Genomic DNA, 15693 nt, shown 5'->3' with positions numbered 1-15693 from the left:
AGAATTAAGTGTTACCAACACCTATGGTTGTATATAAGGGGTATATGGCTATACAAGGGAGTGTATGGTCAAAATGCACAATATTTGTGTGTGTGCGGCCAGGGTGTGCGGCCAGGGTGTGTGCGCGGCCGCACACTCCCTATGAAATGTGCCAAAATGTATTTTAAGGCTTTAGGACTCATCTAGGAAGGTTTCTTACTTCATGCTTTAGCCTTATATGGAGTTCATTGCCATTTTTGGACGTAAAAAGGGTGTGTGCGGCTACACATGGTGTGTGCGGCCGCACACCCTTTATGAAGATGATAAAATCGTGTTTTTCTAGTACATCATCAATTGTTCTTAGCATATAACAAGTTATGATAAGTATATACACGTTATAGAGGCTTGAAAGGGTGATTAAGGTCCAAAACTAGTGTGTGTTCTTGGTGTTCTTGACTAAAAATGGATGTTTTCATGGATCAAAGCAAAGGGTTTTGCTAGTTAGGGTCGTGTATCAACAAATCAAAAGGAAGAATTTCTTACTTTTATGAAGATCAAGATGAAAATTTGGATGATACTTGAGAGGATTTCGAGTTCTAGTCTTGAAGGAGTGAAAAAGTGTTCAAAAATGACAAGTGTTGAATATATATGGGAGAGTGTGCGGTTGGGATGGGTGTGTGGCCGCACACTCTTGTGTGTGGCCGTACACACAAGTGTGTGGCCGCACACTCCATATGTTGGAGTGTTTGGCTCATTTTCAAGGTGTTACACTCACAAAACTCATCCCACGACTCATACCTTGATTATACTAGGTTTTAAACACTCTAATTGACTCTAAATAGTGCTAGAAAATAGCAAAAACGAGTCTAACCTTCATTGATTTGAATAAGTGTATAAGATAAAAATTTCGGATTGTCACATATTGGCCTTCAGAACAAGGCTGGTCTGCCCTCAACTCCATCTATACATATCAAGATATAGAAACGGTCCACATAACATGCAACTAACTATCCTAGTCTAATTGCCTAAGTGCATACTACAGGGTAACTATATCCTAACATACAAAGGATACATATTGGAGTATACAATGTAGTGAGAAGAACTCACCTTAACAGTTTCTCAGATGGTTAACAGTTATCCTGGTAATCCAATTAGCAAGTAGGAGTCTAACAAGTATCAAACTATAATACTAGAGTTTATTATTCCTTATGTCAATATGGTAACGTAGGCTAGACCCATCACTAACGATAGTTCTATCAAATAAGGATCAACTAAACAGGACATTTGGGAGGCAGGATCATTTCGACATATAGCTTTTCTGAAATCCAACAACCAAGCCAACGTGATCATTCTAGACACCTCTCCCATAAGTAGATTGATCAGTATTATTACTGGGATTACTGAAAAAATTTTATTTACATATTTGTAACAACGACTATGAATATAAATACAAGTTACACTTATAGCATAGTAAGTGTAGCCTAACTTACAGAGAAGTTCTAGCGAAACCGGGATTACGCGGGCATAATTCTGACTCGAGAGCTTATAATCGTTGTCACTTCTTTGTCGCAGAGGCTTGCTAAAGTAGCAGGGAACGAGGTAGTAAAGGGCTAACATGTGGAAAGTATTCCAGAGAGAATGTGTGGAAAGTTGTGAGAAAATGAGTTGAAAACGAAATAATATATAGGTTGAAAATCGAGGCGCGTCTCGCACTATGTTGGAGTTCGCCTCACATCTAGTCGAAAGGGTTGACGAGGCAACTTTTGGTTGGTGACACATGTTGCAAATCCGCTGGAGTGTTAGGGCGCGCTGCACAAGTGGTCGGTGCACGCGACTGCACGCGAGAAATTATGTTTTTCTTATAAAATTCATATCTTCTTCATACAAGCTCCGTTTTCGACGGATTCTATATCCATGTGTAGCTATCAACGATATCTACAACTTTCATTTTGGACTCTGCTGGCTAATTTGGAATTTATTTTTGAAGCGATATCTTTAACAGACTCAGAATGTTAAAGCTTGTTAAAAATCATAACTCTCTCATATGAACTCCGTTCTCGACTGTCTTTATATTAACGAAATCATATCGAAGAGATCTCCGACTCTCGTGTAGATTTTTTTCCTAATAATCGACTGATCTAATTTTAGGTTTCCGTGTCGCACACTGCTACGCTGAAACTGCTAAAAGTCATAACTTCCTCAACTGAAATCAAATTTAGACGTTCTCTATATGCACGCTGTCGTTTTTACGACTACTACTACTTTCATTTAGATCACTAAGGCTAATAATTAATATATCTTCGATTCATATTTTAAAATGCACATAGCCATGTCGGTTTAATCATGAAACTTCAAGGAATCATAACTTCTTCATTCGAAGCCGGATTTAAGCGTTCTATATGTCTACAAAAATCGTATTGATATTTTCTGCATATTGACGGTGATTATTTTGGCTTAAAAGTAATGTATTTATACTTTGTATTTTATAATAATGGTAAAATATTACAATCTACAGAAGTAGTAAAAATGGGGTGTTACATGGTATTACAGCCCTCGTTTGAGGGATTTGGATGAACACTCGTGGTGTAACATCCATAAAAATTCAAGCCAATTTAAAACTTCTTAAAACATTTAAAACTAAGTTATTACAGTTTGTTTTCAAAATAGTTTAAACATCAGAGTATCCCCAGAATCAAATCATGAAATCATGAAATATGAGGAACTGTACGATCACGCCTTCGCCTCCCCGCGATCATCAGAAGACCCTGAAACAATAATCGATAAATGTAAGCTCGAAGGCTTAGTGAGTTACCCCAAAAATACCAACGCCATACATATATAACCATATCATATAAACATGTAAGAAAACAACATGCATAATGAGCCTTTAGCCTGACTGGACCGCCTCGCAGGCCTTCAGCCTATCTGGACTGCTCTCCGAGTCTTCGGCACGTCTGGACCGCCTCGCAGGGCCTACAACCTATCCGGACCGCTCGCCGGGCCTTCGGTCTGACTGACATGCCCTCCTGGGCCTGTAGTCTATCTGGACCGCCCTGGGTATGTTGGCCTTAAGCACAAAGCTGGAACGCCTCAACCTAACCCCCAATCAAACAAACATGGGCACATAATATCATATGCTAGCATATATAATAGTCAATTGATCTAACATATCATCAATCATAACCACATCCTATAACCAGGATATAGACCTAACCGATCACTAACATCGCATCATCCTATATACCAGGATACCGACCTAACCAGGTCACTAGCATAGCATCATCCTATATACCAGGATACCGACCAAACCAGGTCACTAGCATAGCATCATCCTATATACCGAGATACCGACCTAACCAGGTCACTAAGCATATCACCATCCTAACTACCAGGATGTAAATCAATAAGCATATCATGTAATAACTTGGATACAAATCCGAAAAAGGGTCGGCATTGGTGCTTTAGACCCTGTCGATATAGTGAGAAGAACTCACCTGGCACTGCTGAAGTCCCGCGAATAAAACTCCAGCTGCTGGTTGACAGCTTCCCAAACTGTCAACATGAAACAATACCTAATTAATAATTGGTTCCAAGCCCAAGATACAACTTACAATCCAAAGGCCCAAAAGTCAAGTAATGGGCCAAAGCCCAACATATGGCCCAAATTTCCAAATTGGGCCCAGACCTCTACATGGTCTTTCCTTACGGCCCATCCAATTATTCTAGTCTAAACTCTTGGTCTTTCCTTACGGCCCAATTATGGCCCACTTATGGCCCAATTTTCCAAATTGGGCCCAAGTCCTTCATATGGGCCTTATTCTAAAGCCCATCCAATTATTTTGGTCCATTTACTTGTTCTTGGATAGCCCATCAATAGTCCAATCACCAAAGTCCAATAGAAAGGCCCAACTCAAGGCCAAAGTTAAATTAGGGTTTTCACATGAAATGATTATTAGGGTTAAATTTTCCTACTTAACCCATTAAGGACTTAATCCATTAAGTCCAATATTGCCTTAGGTTAATTTGAAAATGATTATTAATTAATATTTTAAGTTTATTAAATAATTCCAGTGGGGGTCCCGATAAAATTCCCAAAATTAGGGTTCCATGACATTAGGGTTTTCCAAACCCTAATTAGGGTTTCCAACCCACATACTAGCCCATTAGTCAAATGGTTGGGCTTTTAGGTCAATTAGGGCTTCATTGGGCCCATTATGGTTAAACGGTGGTGGTTATGGTTCTAGCCCATTTTGTCCAAGCATCCCAAACGAGTCAAAACACAAACAAGGCACACCGCCACCCAACACGGCGGCTGGTGGCGGCAGCCACCACGTCACGGTGGTGGTTATGAGTTTCTTTTTATTATTCCAACCCCTAATTACAATTTACAATGCAAAATCCCAAGTAGACACATACACACACTAAAATAAACACACACACACACAACCACTCTAGTGGTGGCCGGCGGTGGCACATGGTGGCAGCCACCACCTCACGGTGGTGGAGGTGGCTGTTCTTGTGAGTTCCAGCCAAACGGAACCAACTACAACATACACACACGCTTTGCTTCGCAAAAAGAACCCCGCCACCCCCTGGTGGCGTACTGCGGCGGCGGCGACAGAAAAAGAGGACATCAGCGACGGTCGGTCGGCAATGTAGCGGTGATTTGCAATGACAGCCACCACCTCACGGTGGTGGCGAGTTCTCTTCAGTCCCTTCCAAGCAACACACGTCCACACGAGCACCTAATCGTCGCGAGCTTAACACTGAAATGCAATCCGATCTCAGCCACTCTCGTGGTGGCGCAAGGCAGCCGGGAAAGAACACCAGCCGCAACAGCCGCCCGGAATGCGACATTGGCGACTGTGCAGCAGCAGAAGAAGACGGAGAGGAACGATGCAGTTCGACCGGTTGTTGGGAGCAGCGGCGACAGAAAGGAAGAAGAAGATGATGCCTTCTCATGGCTCTCGTCAGCGGGTGGACAGCGACGGCCGGTGGCCCATGGCGGCAACTCAAACGACGGCTGGAACAGTATTGGAGAAGAAAGAGGATGGCGGACGTCCGTCGACGAGGTAGCAAACGGTAACGGTGGCTGAGGAGGGCCCTTATGGTGGTGGCATCGACCGAAAGTGAAGAAGGGAGAGTGGCAGCCGGTGGTGATAATTAGGGTTAGGGTTTGAGGCAATGGAACAGTTAAGTTATATACCCGCTCCATTCAAACATTGTTCTATAGTGACGCTTTTAGTCCTTCCTTCTCCTTTTTTTGTCAAATTAAATCCCAAAAGTTACCATTCAGCCCCCGTCTTCTGAAATCTTTACAATCCAGCTCCAGATGTTACCCCTTTAGCCCTTGCCCTCAAAAATCCTTTCATAATAAGTCCATATTTTACCAAACACAGCTTGACTTCTGCAATCATTTTCAAAATAAATCCCGAAATTATACTTTAAGCCCCGGAGATTCAAATATCGTCATTTGGATTCCCGAAACCAACACTCCACTAATTATTATTTGATTTTGGACTATAATAACATAAAATAATAACAAAAATTACTTTTCGGGGTTCCGGGTTTATTATTTAATCATTCTATTTTAAACGGGATGTTACACGTGGGATTCCAGACTCAAACTAGGATCTGAGAAATTTTTTCATAAAAACCTTCTAATAAGTAAAGAATTTCAAAGGAGGAGAAGGGAGGAAGAGATTTGTATAATCAGCCGAAGCTTGAAAGTGATCTCCCAAACTACCTATACTTGTGTTTTGTTGTATTTGAGTTACTACATGAACTGATAGAAATGCATGCTAGAGATAGGCTAAGGGTCCCTCAGGAAGTGCATAATAGAGTTTCCTGAATTGTGATGACTTTTTCCTTGGAGATTACTTGTGTTTCCTTGTTAGAATGGAAACTAAGATTGTTAATTACTTTGCGTATGCTTTAGTGTTGTACATAGTTAGAGTTTTTATAGCCTTAGAATGTTCGGTTTGGCCTTACTTCATGTTCCTTGTTTAGTTGTGTAATTGAAGTAGAATCATTTATTCGATCGTCTATTGAGTCCTGGATTATGTACAATTGGCATACGTGAAGCAATTGGCGATCTTAGCAAAGATTCTAGCGGAGTGGAGTCGTGGTCGAGAAGGAACCTAAATGAGTAACTAGGTGATTAATAATGGTCTTGTAGGACCCATTAGGTGTGTGTGTGTGTGGATACACCTAACTTAGAGTGAGTTAGTAACTTAGGAATTTGGGAGGACAACCTGAATCAACTACATATAGGTGTGGAAGGTAGTATAGGCCGATACTACTGAAAGCGCAGGATCCGTATGCGATTCGGGAAGAACCCAGGGGTACTGAGGAACTTGTGAGAGTGTATATTATGTATATGTATGATTTAGTCTGGTTATTGACCTCTTCCTTATATGTTTCAGTATGGTGATTAGTACCTGAGGTCCAGGTTCCAACGACCCTAACAGTCCGGGTACCAATGATGATGAGATCCGTAGGACCGTTGTCGCTAAGGTGGCCGCGAAAATCAGGGAGACTATTACAAATATGTTTGGGTCTATCAAGACCGATATGATTGAGGTGTTTGATGAGAACTATGATGTCGACACTGAGGTTGCTACTGCCGCAACCGCCACCACTATTGCTGTTGCCAGACCGCATGGGGGTGATTCGATGTTGTACCGGGAGTTCAACAACACGAAGCCTCCAAAGTTCTACATGGTCAAGGAACCGATTGCTACTATGAGATGGGTCTCTGACTTCGAGGGATGCTTTTACACCTTTTCATGTACGGAGAACTTGAAGGCTCGTTCCTCACTGAACCTCATTCGCCTGGGAGCGAAGGATTGGTCAAAGTTCCTGACATAAGATTATTCTCCAGTGGAGCGGTCCACTGTGAATTGGGATAAGTTTACTGAGATGTTCCATGCTAAGTTTGTGACATTGATGGAGGGAGCGACTAGCACAGGAGCTCCTGTCGCTCAGACAGACGACAGAAACGGTGACTGAGATCATCAGGATGTTTCATGATAGGACCATGTTCTATTCTGAATACGCATCCTCTGAGTAGGTGCGGATGACCTAATTCTTGAGCATACTCAAGAAGGATATCCAAGAGTTCGTGAAGAACACCCAGTATCGGATATTGGCTGAGCTGCAGACCAATTCTAGGAGGAGAGAGCTCGAGCTGGAGACACGGGTGAGAGAGGCTGAGGTGGAGACACAACGGATAGATAGAAGGCAAGTGCAGTCGTAACCAGCAGCTTAGTGGTTCAAGCCCACTAATTCGAGACCAGGAGGTCAGAGGGTCCCTGTCGGGTAGTGACGATATGATATATATGTGGCAAGGAGGGACACTTTGCGAGGGATTGTCCGTTGGGTCTTCGAGTTTCTTATAACTACAACTAGACAGGCCATGTGAAGGCCGATTGTCAACTAGTTACGCATAGGCCAGTTCATTCTCATTCTCCTACGACCATGTACATTACTGATGGTCGTCATGGGAAGAGCGAGGCCCTAAAGGCCCGATGGAGAGATTTTCAGTTGACAACAAAGGAAGCCAGGGTGGCGCTGAATGTCTTTGATGGTATGTGTTCCTTTATATTTATGTTGTCTTACTTTATGCATGCTTATGATTGTTATTTTGTTAGGTACATTTCTTGTGAATACTATACCTTCTTTAGTCCTATTCGACTCAGGTGCGAGTCGGTCGTTTGTGTTGACATCTTTCAACAGAGGCTTTAGTTTTCCCCATGAGCCTTTGGATCGACCTTTGAGAGTAGCTAGTCCAAATGAGCACATGATTTTAGCCTATGATGTTTACCGGGGTTGCATATTGGAGATTTTTGGTGTTGATTTTCCTATCGATCTTATTCCTATCGCGATGGGGGACGTGTACGTTATTGTGGATATGGGTTGGTTGAGTTCGCACGAGGGCCTGATTGACCGTGAACGACAGATGGTGAAGGTTTAAGACCCAAGTGAGGAGTACTGACCATTTATGGCGAGGGTACTAGAGTGGGTGTTTGGGTTATCTTGCGTATGTGGTCGACACACAGAACAAGGGGAAGAAGTTAGTTTTCGATGTTCCGGTTGTGAGGGAGTTTCCGAATATTTTTCCAGATGATCTACATGGTGTTCCTCCCAAGAGGCAGGTTGAGTTTAGGATCAATCTGATCCCTGGTGCTGCCCGATTGTGAAGGCGCCTTATCACCTTGCGCTACCCGAGATGCAGGAGCTATCCTATCAGCTCCAGGAGCTGTTGGGGAAGGAGTGTTTTCGACCGAGTAGCTCACCTTGGGGAGAACCAATCATTTTTTTCAAGAAGAGGATGGTTCACACCGGATGTGCATTGATTACTGATAGTTGAACAAGCTGACAATGAAGAACCGTTACCCATTGTCGAGGATTGATGATATCTTTGATCAGTTACAGGTAGCATCTTGGTTTTACAAGATCGATTTGGGATCAAGCTACCACCAGATGAGATTCAGAGAGGAGGATATTCAGAGGATGGACTTTCGAACTCGTTATGAGCATTACCAGTTCGTGGTGATGACTTTCAGGCTCACCAATACACCAACAACGTTCATGGACCTCATGAACCGGGTGTGTAGTCTGACATTGGATCATTCAGTGATCATTTTTATTGATGATATTTTGGTCTATTCTAAGACCAAGGAGTAGCACCGGGAGCACCTACGTGAGATTCTTAAAGTTCTACGGTCGGCGAGTTTATACGCCAAATTCTCCAAGTGTGAGTTCTGGTTGCGTGAGGTTCAGTTTCTTGGACACCTCGTCAACAAGGATGGTATTTTGGTCGACCCAACCAAGATCGAGGCGGTTATGCAGTTGTATGTTCTGAGGTATCTATATGAGATTCAAAGTTTCCTAGGGTTGGCAGGTTATTATCAGAGATTCATCAGGGATTTATCCAAGATTAAAATTCCTCTCACTAGACTGACTAGGAAGGATGTCACTTTCATTTGGGGCGGCATTTGAGACTCTTCGGCGGAAGCTTTGCAAGGCGCCAATGCTTACCCTCCCCGAGGGAGTCGAGGATTTCGTTGTATACTGTGATGCATCGATTATGGGTTTGGGTGTTGTACTGATGCAGAGGGGGAACGTGATTACTTATTCTTCGAGGAAAATGAAGCCTCACAAGACTAGGTATCCTACATATGATCTCGAGTTGGGGGCTGTGGTTTTCGCCCTCAAGATCTGGGCACCATTATTTGTTTGGGGTTCGGTGTACCATCTATACGGACCACAAGAGCTTGAGATATTTGATGGATCAGCCCAACCTTAACTGCGAGAAAGGCCAATGTGGTGAAAGATTATAACTACGAGATCCTGTACGTTCCCAGAAAGGCCAATGTGGTGGCCGATGCTCTGAGCCGTATGGTAGTTTTGTTCCCCAATTTGGAATGACAGTGGTGACTCCAATCTTGGAGATAATTATGGATGCTCAAGAAGAGGATATCAAGGAGGAGAATCGGAAGAGCGAGCGAGTGGTCGGTCACGTTTCAAAATTTGATATCGACAAAGGGGGTTGCTGACTCTTCATGTCAGGGTTTGGGCGCCCTATTTAGATGGGACCCGACAGATTTTGAAGGATTAGGCGCACAAATCGAAATTTTCCATTCATTCGGGCGGAACGAAGATGTATATTGACATGAGAGATATCTAGTGGTGGCCATGTATGAAGAGGGATATAGCTTGGTTTGTGGAGCGATGCTTGACCTGTCGGAAGGCCAAGACCAAAAATCAGCGCCCTCACAACAAGTTGCATCCTCTGGAGGTCCCATTTTGGAAATGGGAACATATCACCATGGATTTCATTACGAATATACCAAGGACGGTAAAGGTTTTTGATGCCATCTAGGTGATTGTGGATTGGTTGACGAAGAGTGCTCATTTTATGGCTATTCGGGAGAGCTCTTCTACTGAGACGTTGGATGAGATCTATGTTGGGGAGGTGGTTACTTGTCACGGTGTGTATAGTTCTATTGTTTCAGACCGGGATGTCCATTTCACTTCTAGATTTTGGAATAGGTTGCATGATGAGTTGGGTACCTGATTGCATTTCAGTACTGCTTTCTCACACCCCTAAACCGAGTAAAACGGCGGAATCGTCTGGGGGTGGATGACTTTCATGTACAATATCATAACAATTGAATAATAGAGATCAAAGCATTACAACCATCATATTGATAATTTAATATTTACATTGAGTTCGATTCATTGTTTGTTTGACTCCAAAAACATACGAAAAAAATATAAGACTTGACACTGCTACGCTCCATCTTCACAAAACCTGTGTGGGTACCTGTCTACTAATTCCCTGAGAATACAAGTGGTTTTGAAAAAGTGTCAACATTTAAGTTGGTGAGTTCATAAGCATTTTGTATGTGAAAGATATGCCATTGTTACTTGAAAATGATAGTGTGTTCTTCCGGAAAATCCAATATTTTTTTTAAAGTGAATTGTAGACTTAGGAATCCTAAGACTGAAAATGTATAAGTATTGATGTACTCTAAAGTAGTATAATGTAGTTTTATATCTTTATAAAACCATTTGAATGCATATTTCCAGAAATGTAAACTGTACTGTACTGGAAAATAGTGTAATGTAGTTTTATCTAAATAAAACCATTTGAAGGTATGTATGTATTTGTAAACCAAACGTATCGTTAATATTCCTTGTGAGTTATTATAACCATGGTAATGACCTAGTTGGCCTGCTACGACGTTCTTCATACGTCGGTATGGTATGACATTTGTCACCCCAGACCTGCCGGTCCAACTGTAGCTAACAATTTAGGTGCGGGATTGTCAGTCCCATATAGATCTATACACAAATGTCACGCTTTCTTTCGGGAGATTCTGGTTATAATACAGGGACTTTAGTATGTACTGTGGTAAGTACAGTGAAGGTATGTCTCACAAAGCCGTATTGATGGTTTACGTGTAGTATAATGAAAAACCATTTTGTAATGTGGAAGTATTATCCTTCCATAGAAGTTACATGGTATAAAATAATTATGCCTTTAAATAATTATTTTGTATTGTATCCCGAAATGGTAAAATAGAGTGTATGTCCCATAAACTATACCTATTATAGTTTATAAAGATGTTTCGTTGTATTGAAAATCCTTTGTATGTACATTATCATTTTTACTATGATAATAAAATGGAATGAAATAATTATATATGTAATTTTTATATAATTATACCCTTTTGCTCAACATATTACTATAGGGTTAAAGTCTTATAAACTATATTTATCAAGTTTATTATTGTAATCAAATTTGTACCAATATATATATATATATATATATATATATATATATATATATATATTGTAAGAATAACATATGTAATGGTTTGTATATTAACACAAGTTTCTTGTGTTTTACTGGTATCCCCCCCCAATAAAACATAGGAAAATATTGAAAACTGTAGGGGTATGAACTCACCTAGAGTGTGTTCTAGGCTGGATAACGAAATGGTAGGGATGATCTTCAAGTTAGAACACTTGTGTAGCACCCGATTCCTGGTACGTATTTAATTTCATTGAAATGTTACAATTTACTCTAGGACTCGGCGAGTTGGAGGCCCAACTCGTCGAGTAGACTCGACTGTTGGATCGAGGGTTTAAGTGACCTACTCGAACAGTTGGAAGACCGACTCGACGAGTAGGAGCTTTCTGGACAAACCCTAATATTTAGGGTTTGCACCCTATTTAAACACTTTATCTCGTCCCAACCTAGCTTCCATCACCCTCCCAACTCAGAGAAGCCCTAGATTGAAACCCTAAACCTTTTTTGAGTGATTTGAGCTCTTTTGGTGCCTTTTTGTGTGTGTTTGAAGTTGAAGGAGAAGAAGAGAGCTTAGGAGATCAAGAGGAAGCTAGTAGTTCCCAAGGTTTTGCTTCATTCTCAGTCCATTCAAGGTAAAAAGCTTGAACCTTGACCATCTATTTCCTAGATCTTGTTTTGGGGCTATTTCTCCACCTTTTCTAAGCTTTTGAGAAGCTATGTTCAATTTTGCTTGTATATGTGGGTTGTGCTTCAGATCTGGAACCATTGAGGGTTCCCATGGCATAAAGGTGCCAACTTTATGGCCATAGGAGACCCATGCATCATATAAATCCCATTTTATAGCCTTTTGAGCCAAAAACCCCATGCATGGACATCAAGTTCGTAGCTTTACGTATAAAAGGGACCCTAGGAGCTCAGATCTATGATTGGGATGCATTAAGTCCCACTAAAATCGACTGTATAGTTTTGGACAAAGAAGGACTCGGCGAGTCACTTAGGTGATTCGGCGAGTCGAGACGCTTTTTCCCCCAAAGTGTCTCCTGGAAATGGTTTTGGTTGAGTGGAAGGAACACTCAGCCTGATAGCAGTTTGTTTTGGACCTGGAACTCATGGGACTCGACGAGTGTATGAACAGACTCGGCGAGTCCAAGGCAATCTCCCAACTTATGAAGACGGACGCGGCGAGTTCAGATGGAACTCGGCGAGTCTTAGACTGAACATCTTCTTATGAATGAAGATAAACTCGACGAGTTCAAGAACGAACTCGACGAGTCGTTTGAAGATCGTCCGATGTGTTGTTGAAGGCGAACTCGTCGAGCTCTTGCTAGACTCGACGGGTAGGAGCGGGTTTATGACATTTTGTGGTTATGGGGACTCGACGAGTTGGCGGGCCAACTCGGCGAGTCGAGTCAACCAGATGTTGAATTTGACCAAAGTTGACTTTGACCATGGATTTGACTTGGACATTGATTGGGTTTGGGTTGACCCTTGTAAGGGTACCTCTCTACTGATTCCCTGAGAATACAAGTGGTTTTGAAAATGTATCAACATTTAAGTTGGTGAGTTCATAAGCATTTTGTATGTGAAAGATATGCCAATGTTTCTTGAAAATTATTGTGTGTTTTTCCAGAAAATCCAATATTTTCTTTTAAAGTGAATTGTAGTCTTAGGAACCCTAAGACTGAAAATGTATAAGTATTGTTGTACTCTGAAGTAGTAATGTAGTTTTATATCTTTATAAAACCATTTGAATGCATGTTTCCAGAAATTTAAACTGTATTGTACTGGAAAATAGTGTAATGTAGTTTTATCTAAATAAAACAATATGAAGGTATGTATGTATTCGTAAACCAAATGTATTGTTAATACTCCTTGTGAGTTATTATAACCATGCTAATGACCTAGTTGGCCTGCTACAACGTTCTTTAGATGTCGGAATGGTACGACATTTGTCACCCCAGACCTGTCGGTCCAACTTTAGCTAACAATTTAGGTGCGGGATTGTCAGTCCCGTATAGATCTATACACAAGTGTCACACTTTCTTACGGCAGATTCTGGTTATAATACAGGGACTTTAGTATGTACTGTGGTAAGTACGGTGAAGGTATGTCTCACACAGCCATATTGATGGTTTACATGTAGTATAATGAAAAACCATTTTGTAATGTGGAAGTATTATCCTTCCATAGAAGTTACATGGTATAAAATAATTATGCCTTTAAATAATTATTTTTGTATTGTATCCCGAAATGGTAAAATAGAGTGTATGTCCCATAAACTATACCTATTATAGTTTATAAAAATGTTTCGTTGTATTGAAAAATCCTTTGTATGTACATTATCATTTTTACTATGATAATAAAATGGAATGAAATAATTATATATGTAATTTTTATATAATTATACCCTTTTGCTCAACATATTACAAAAGGGTTAAAGTCTTGTAAACTATATTTATCAAGTTTATTATTGTAATCAAATTTGTACCAATATATATATATATATATATATATATATATATATATATATATATATATATATATATATATTGTAAGAATAACATATGTAATGGTTTGTATATTAACACAAGTTTCTTGTGTTTTACTTGTATCCTCCCCCTAAAACATAGGAAAATCTTTAAAACTTTAGGGGTATGAACTCACCTCGAGTGTGTTCTAGGCTGGATAACGAAATGGTAGGGATGATCTTCAAGTTAGAACACTTGGAGGTGTTTGTGTCCTATGAGTATTTAATACACGATAATGTGTATAAGTTAGTTGAATCTACACGTAAGTGTTATATAAAATACATGATTTAACAAGGAAACTTACAATGTTTCCTAAGAATTAACTTCAAGAGTTTTGTTTTTCCTGGGAAAGTTTGAAGATGTTCTGGTAAAATATATGAAGATTTGATGATATTCTTGGGGATAAAACGTATAAACTTGAAAATGTATGGACTTGAATTCGGTTCTTGAGAGCAAATTGAAGAAACTTTGAGGATGTAAATGAGGAATGTGAATGTGATTTTGGTCCTATATATAGATAAGGTGTAAGAGTGATGTTATATTTGCATTGGTATGTAGATTATATCACATTGGGAAGAGCACCACCTTATCCAATTGGTGTTTTCGGCCTAATCACCACCGAGTTCACCCTTAGCCCACCGAAATCACATGTGATTTCGATCCTAGGCATGATTGGGATCAAGCATGATTTTGGTCTTAGGTGTTTACGGTCCTAGCATGTGATGATTTAGGTCATGGTATGATTTCGGCCTTGAAGAGATTTCGGTCTATGAATGAGATCTCGGTCCAATACAACCGAAATCTCATGGATTTTGATTCCCAAAACCGAAAACTCTAAAGTAGGGCATTAATTATACTTTATGTCCTAACTATTTGAATTTTGTTTGACTTGCTTTGACTTTTGTTGACCCGAAATAGCCGGTTGTTACATTATCTGGTCTTCTCGTTCCCATGTGAATTCAGGTCCTCGCTTGGCGTTCCAGCGGGCCTTCACTATTGGTATACGGCTTTGTTTCGTTCTCTTGATCTCCCTGTCCATGATTTCCACAGGTTCCTCTACGAAGTTTAGACTCTTGTTTATCTCGATTTCATCGAGTGGGATTACAAGAGTTTCGTCGGACAGACACTTTTCAGATTGGACAGGTGGAAAGTGGGATGTATGCTGCTGAGTTCCTGCGGTAGTTGAAGTTTGTAAGCCACCGAGCCGATTCTAGCAAGAATCTTGAATGGACCGATGTACCTTGGATTTAGCTTTCCACGTTTTCCAAAACGTATCATTCCCTTCCAGGGTGAGACCTTTAACAGAACGCGGTCACCAACCTAGAAATCCAAGGGCTTTCGTCTTTTATCCGCATAACTCTTTTGTCGGTCCCTAGATGCTTTTAGTCGTTCCCGAATTTGAACGATCTTATCTGTTGTCTCCCTTATGATCTCAGGGCCGGTGAGAGTGCTGTTAGGAACTTGTATCTTTGCTAATTGTGTGTCACCCACTTCAGCCCATCACAGAGGTGATCTGCACTTGCGTCCCTAGAGGGCTTTGAATGGTGCGCATTTGATGCTTTTGTGATAGATGTTATTGTATTAGAATTCGATGAGTGGTAAATGTGTATCCCAAGCTTTACCAAAGTCTATCACTCAAGCTCTCAACATGTCTTCCAGCGTTTGAATGGTTCTCTCGTTTTTCCCGTCAATCTAGGGATGGTACGCTGTACTCATGTCGAGTTTGGTTCCTAAGGACTTTTGTAGTGATTGCCAAAACCGTGAGGTAAATCTACTATCTCTGTCGGAGATAATGGATATTGGCACACCATGAAATCGTACGATCTCTTTAATGTACGTCCTGGTTAGCTTCTTCATATTGTC

At 40.8% G+C, this 15693-nt stretch overlaps 1 protein-coding gene across 1 annotated transcript; it reads left to right on the top strand.

The window, feature by feature from the left end:
• The first annotated feature begins 7458 nt into the window (after window positions 1-7458).
• On the top strand, window positions 7459-8180 carry LOC145104546 (uncharacterized). The gene is made up of 3 exons (XM_079041770.1): window positions 7459-7567; window positions 7632-7948; window positions 8040-8180. The coding sequence occupies exons 1-3, from the start codon at window positions 7459-7461 to the stop codon at window positions 8178-8180; spliced, it is 567 nt and encodes a 188-aa protein (XP_078897896.1).
• The last annotated feature ends 7513 nt before the right edge of the window (window positions 8181-15693 follow it).

The sequence above is a fragment of the Lactuca virosa genome, chromosome 4, assembly GCF_052849685.1.
Source record: "Lactuca virosa cultivar CGN04683 chromosome 4, Lactuca_virosa_CGN04683_v6, whole genome shotgun sequence".
Taxonomy (NCBI): Eukaryota; Viridiplantae; Streptophyta; class Magnoliopsida; order Asterales; family Asteraceae; genus Lactuca; species Lactuca virosa.
Note: the sequence above shows the minus strand (reverse complement) of the source record. Positions and strands in the feature narration are given on the sequence as shown.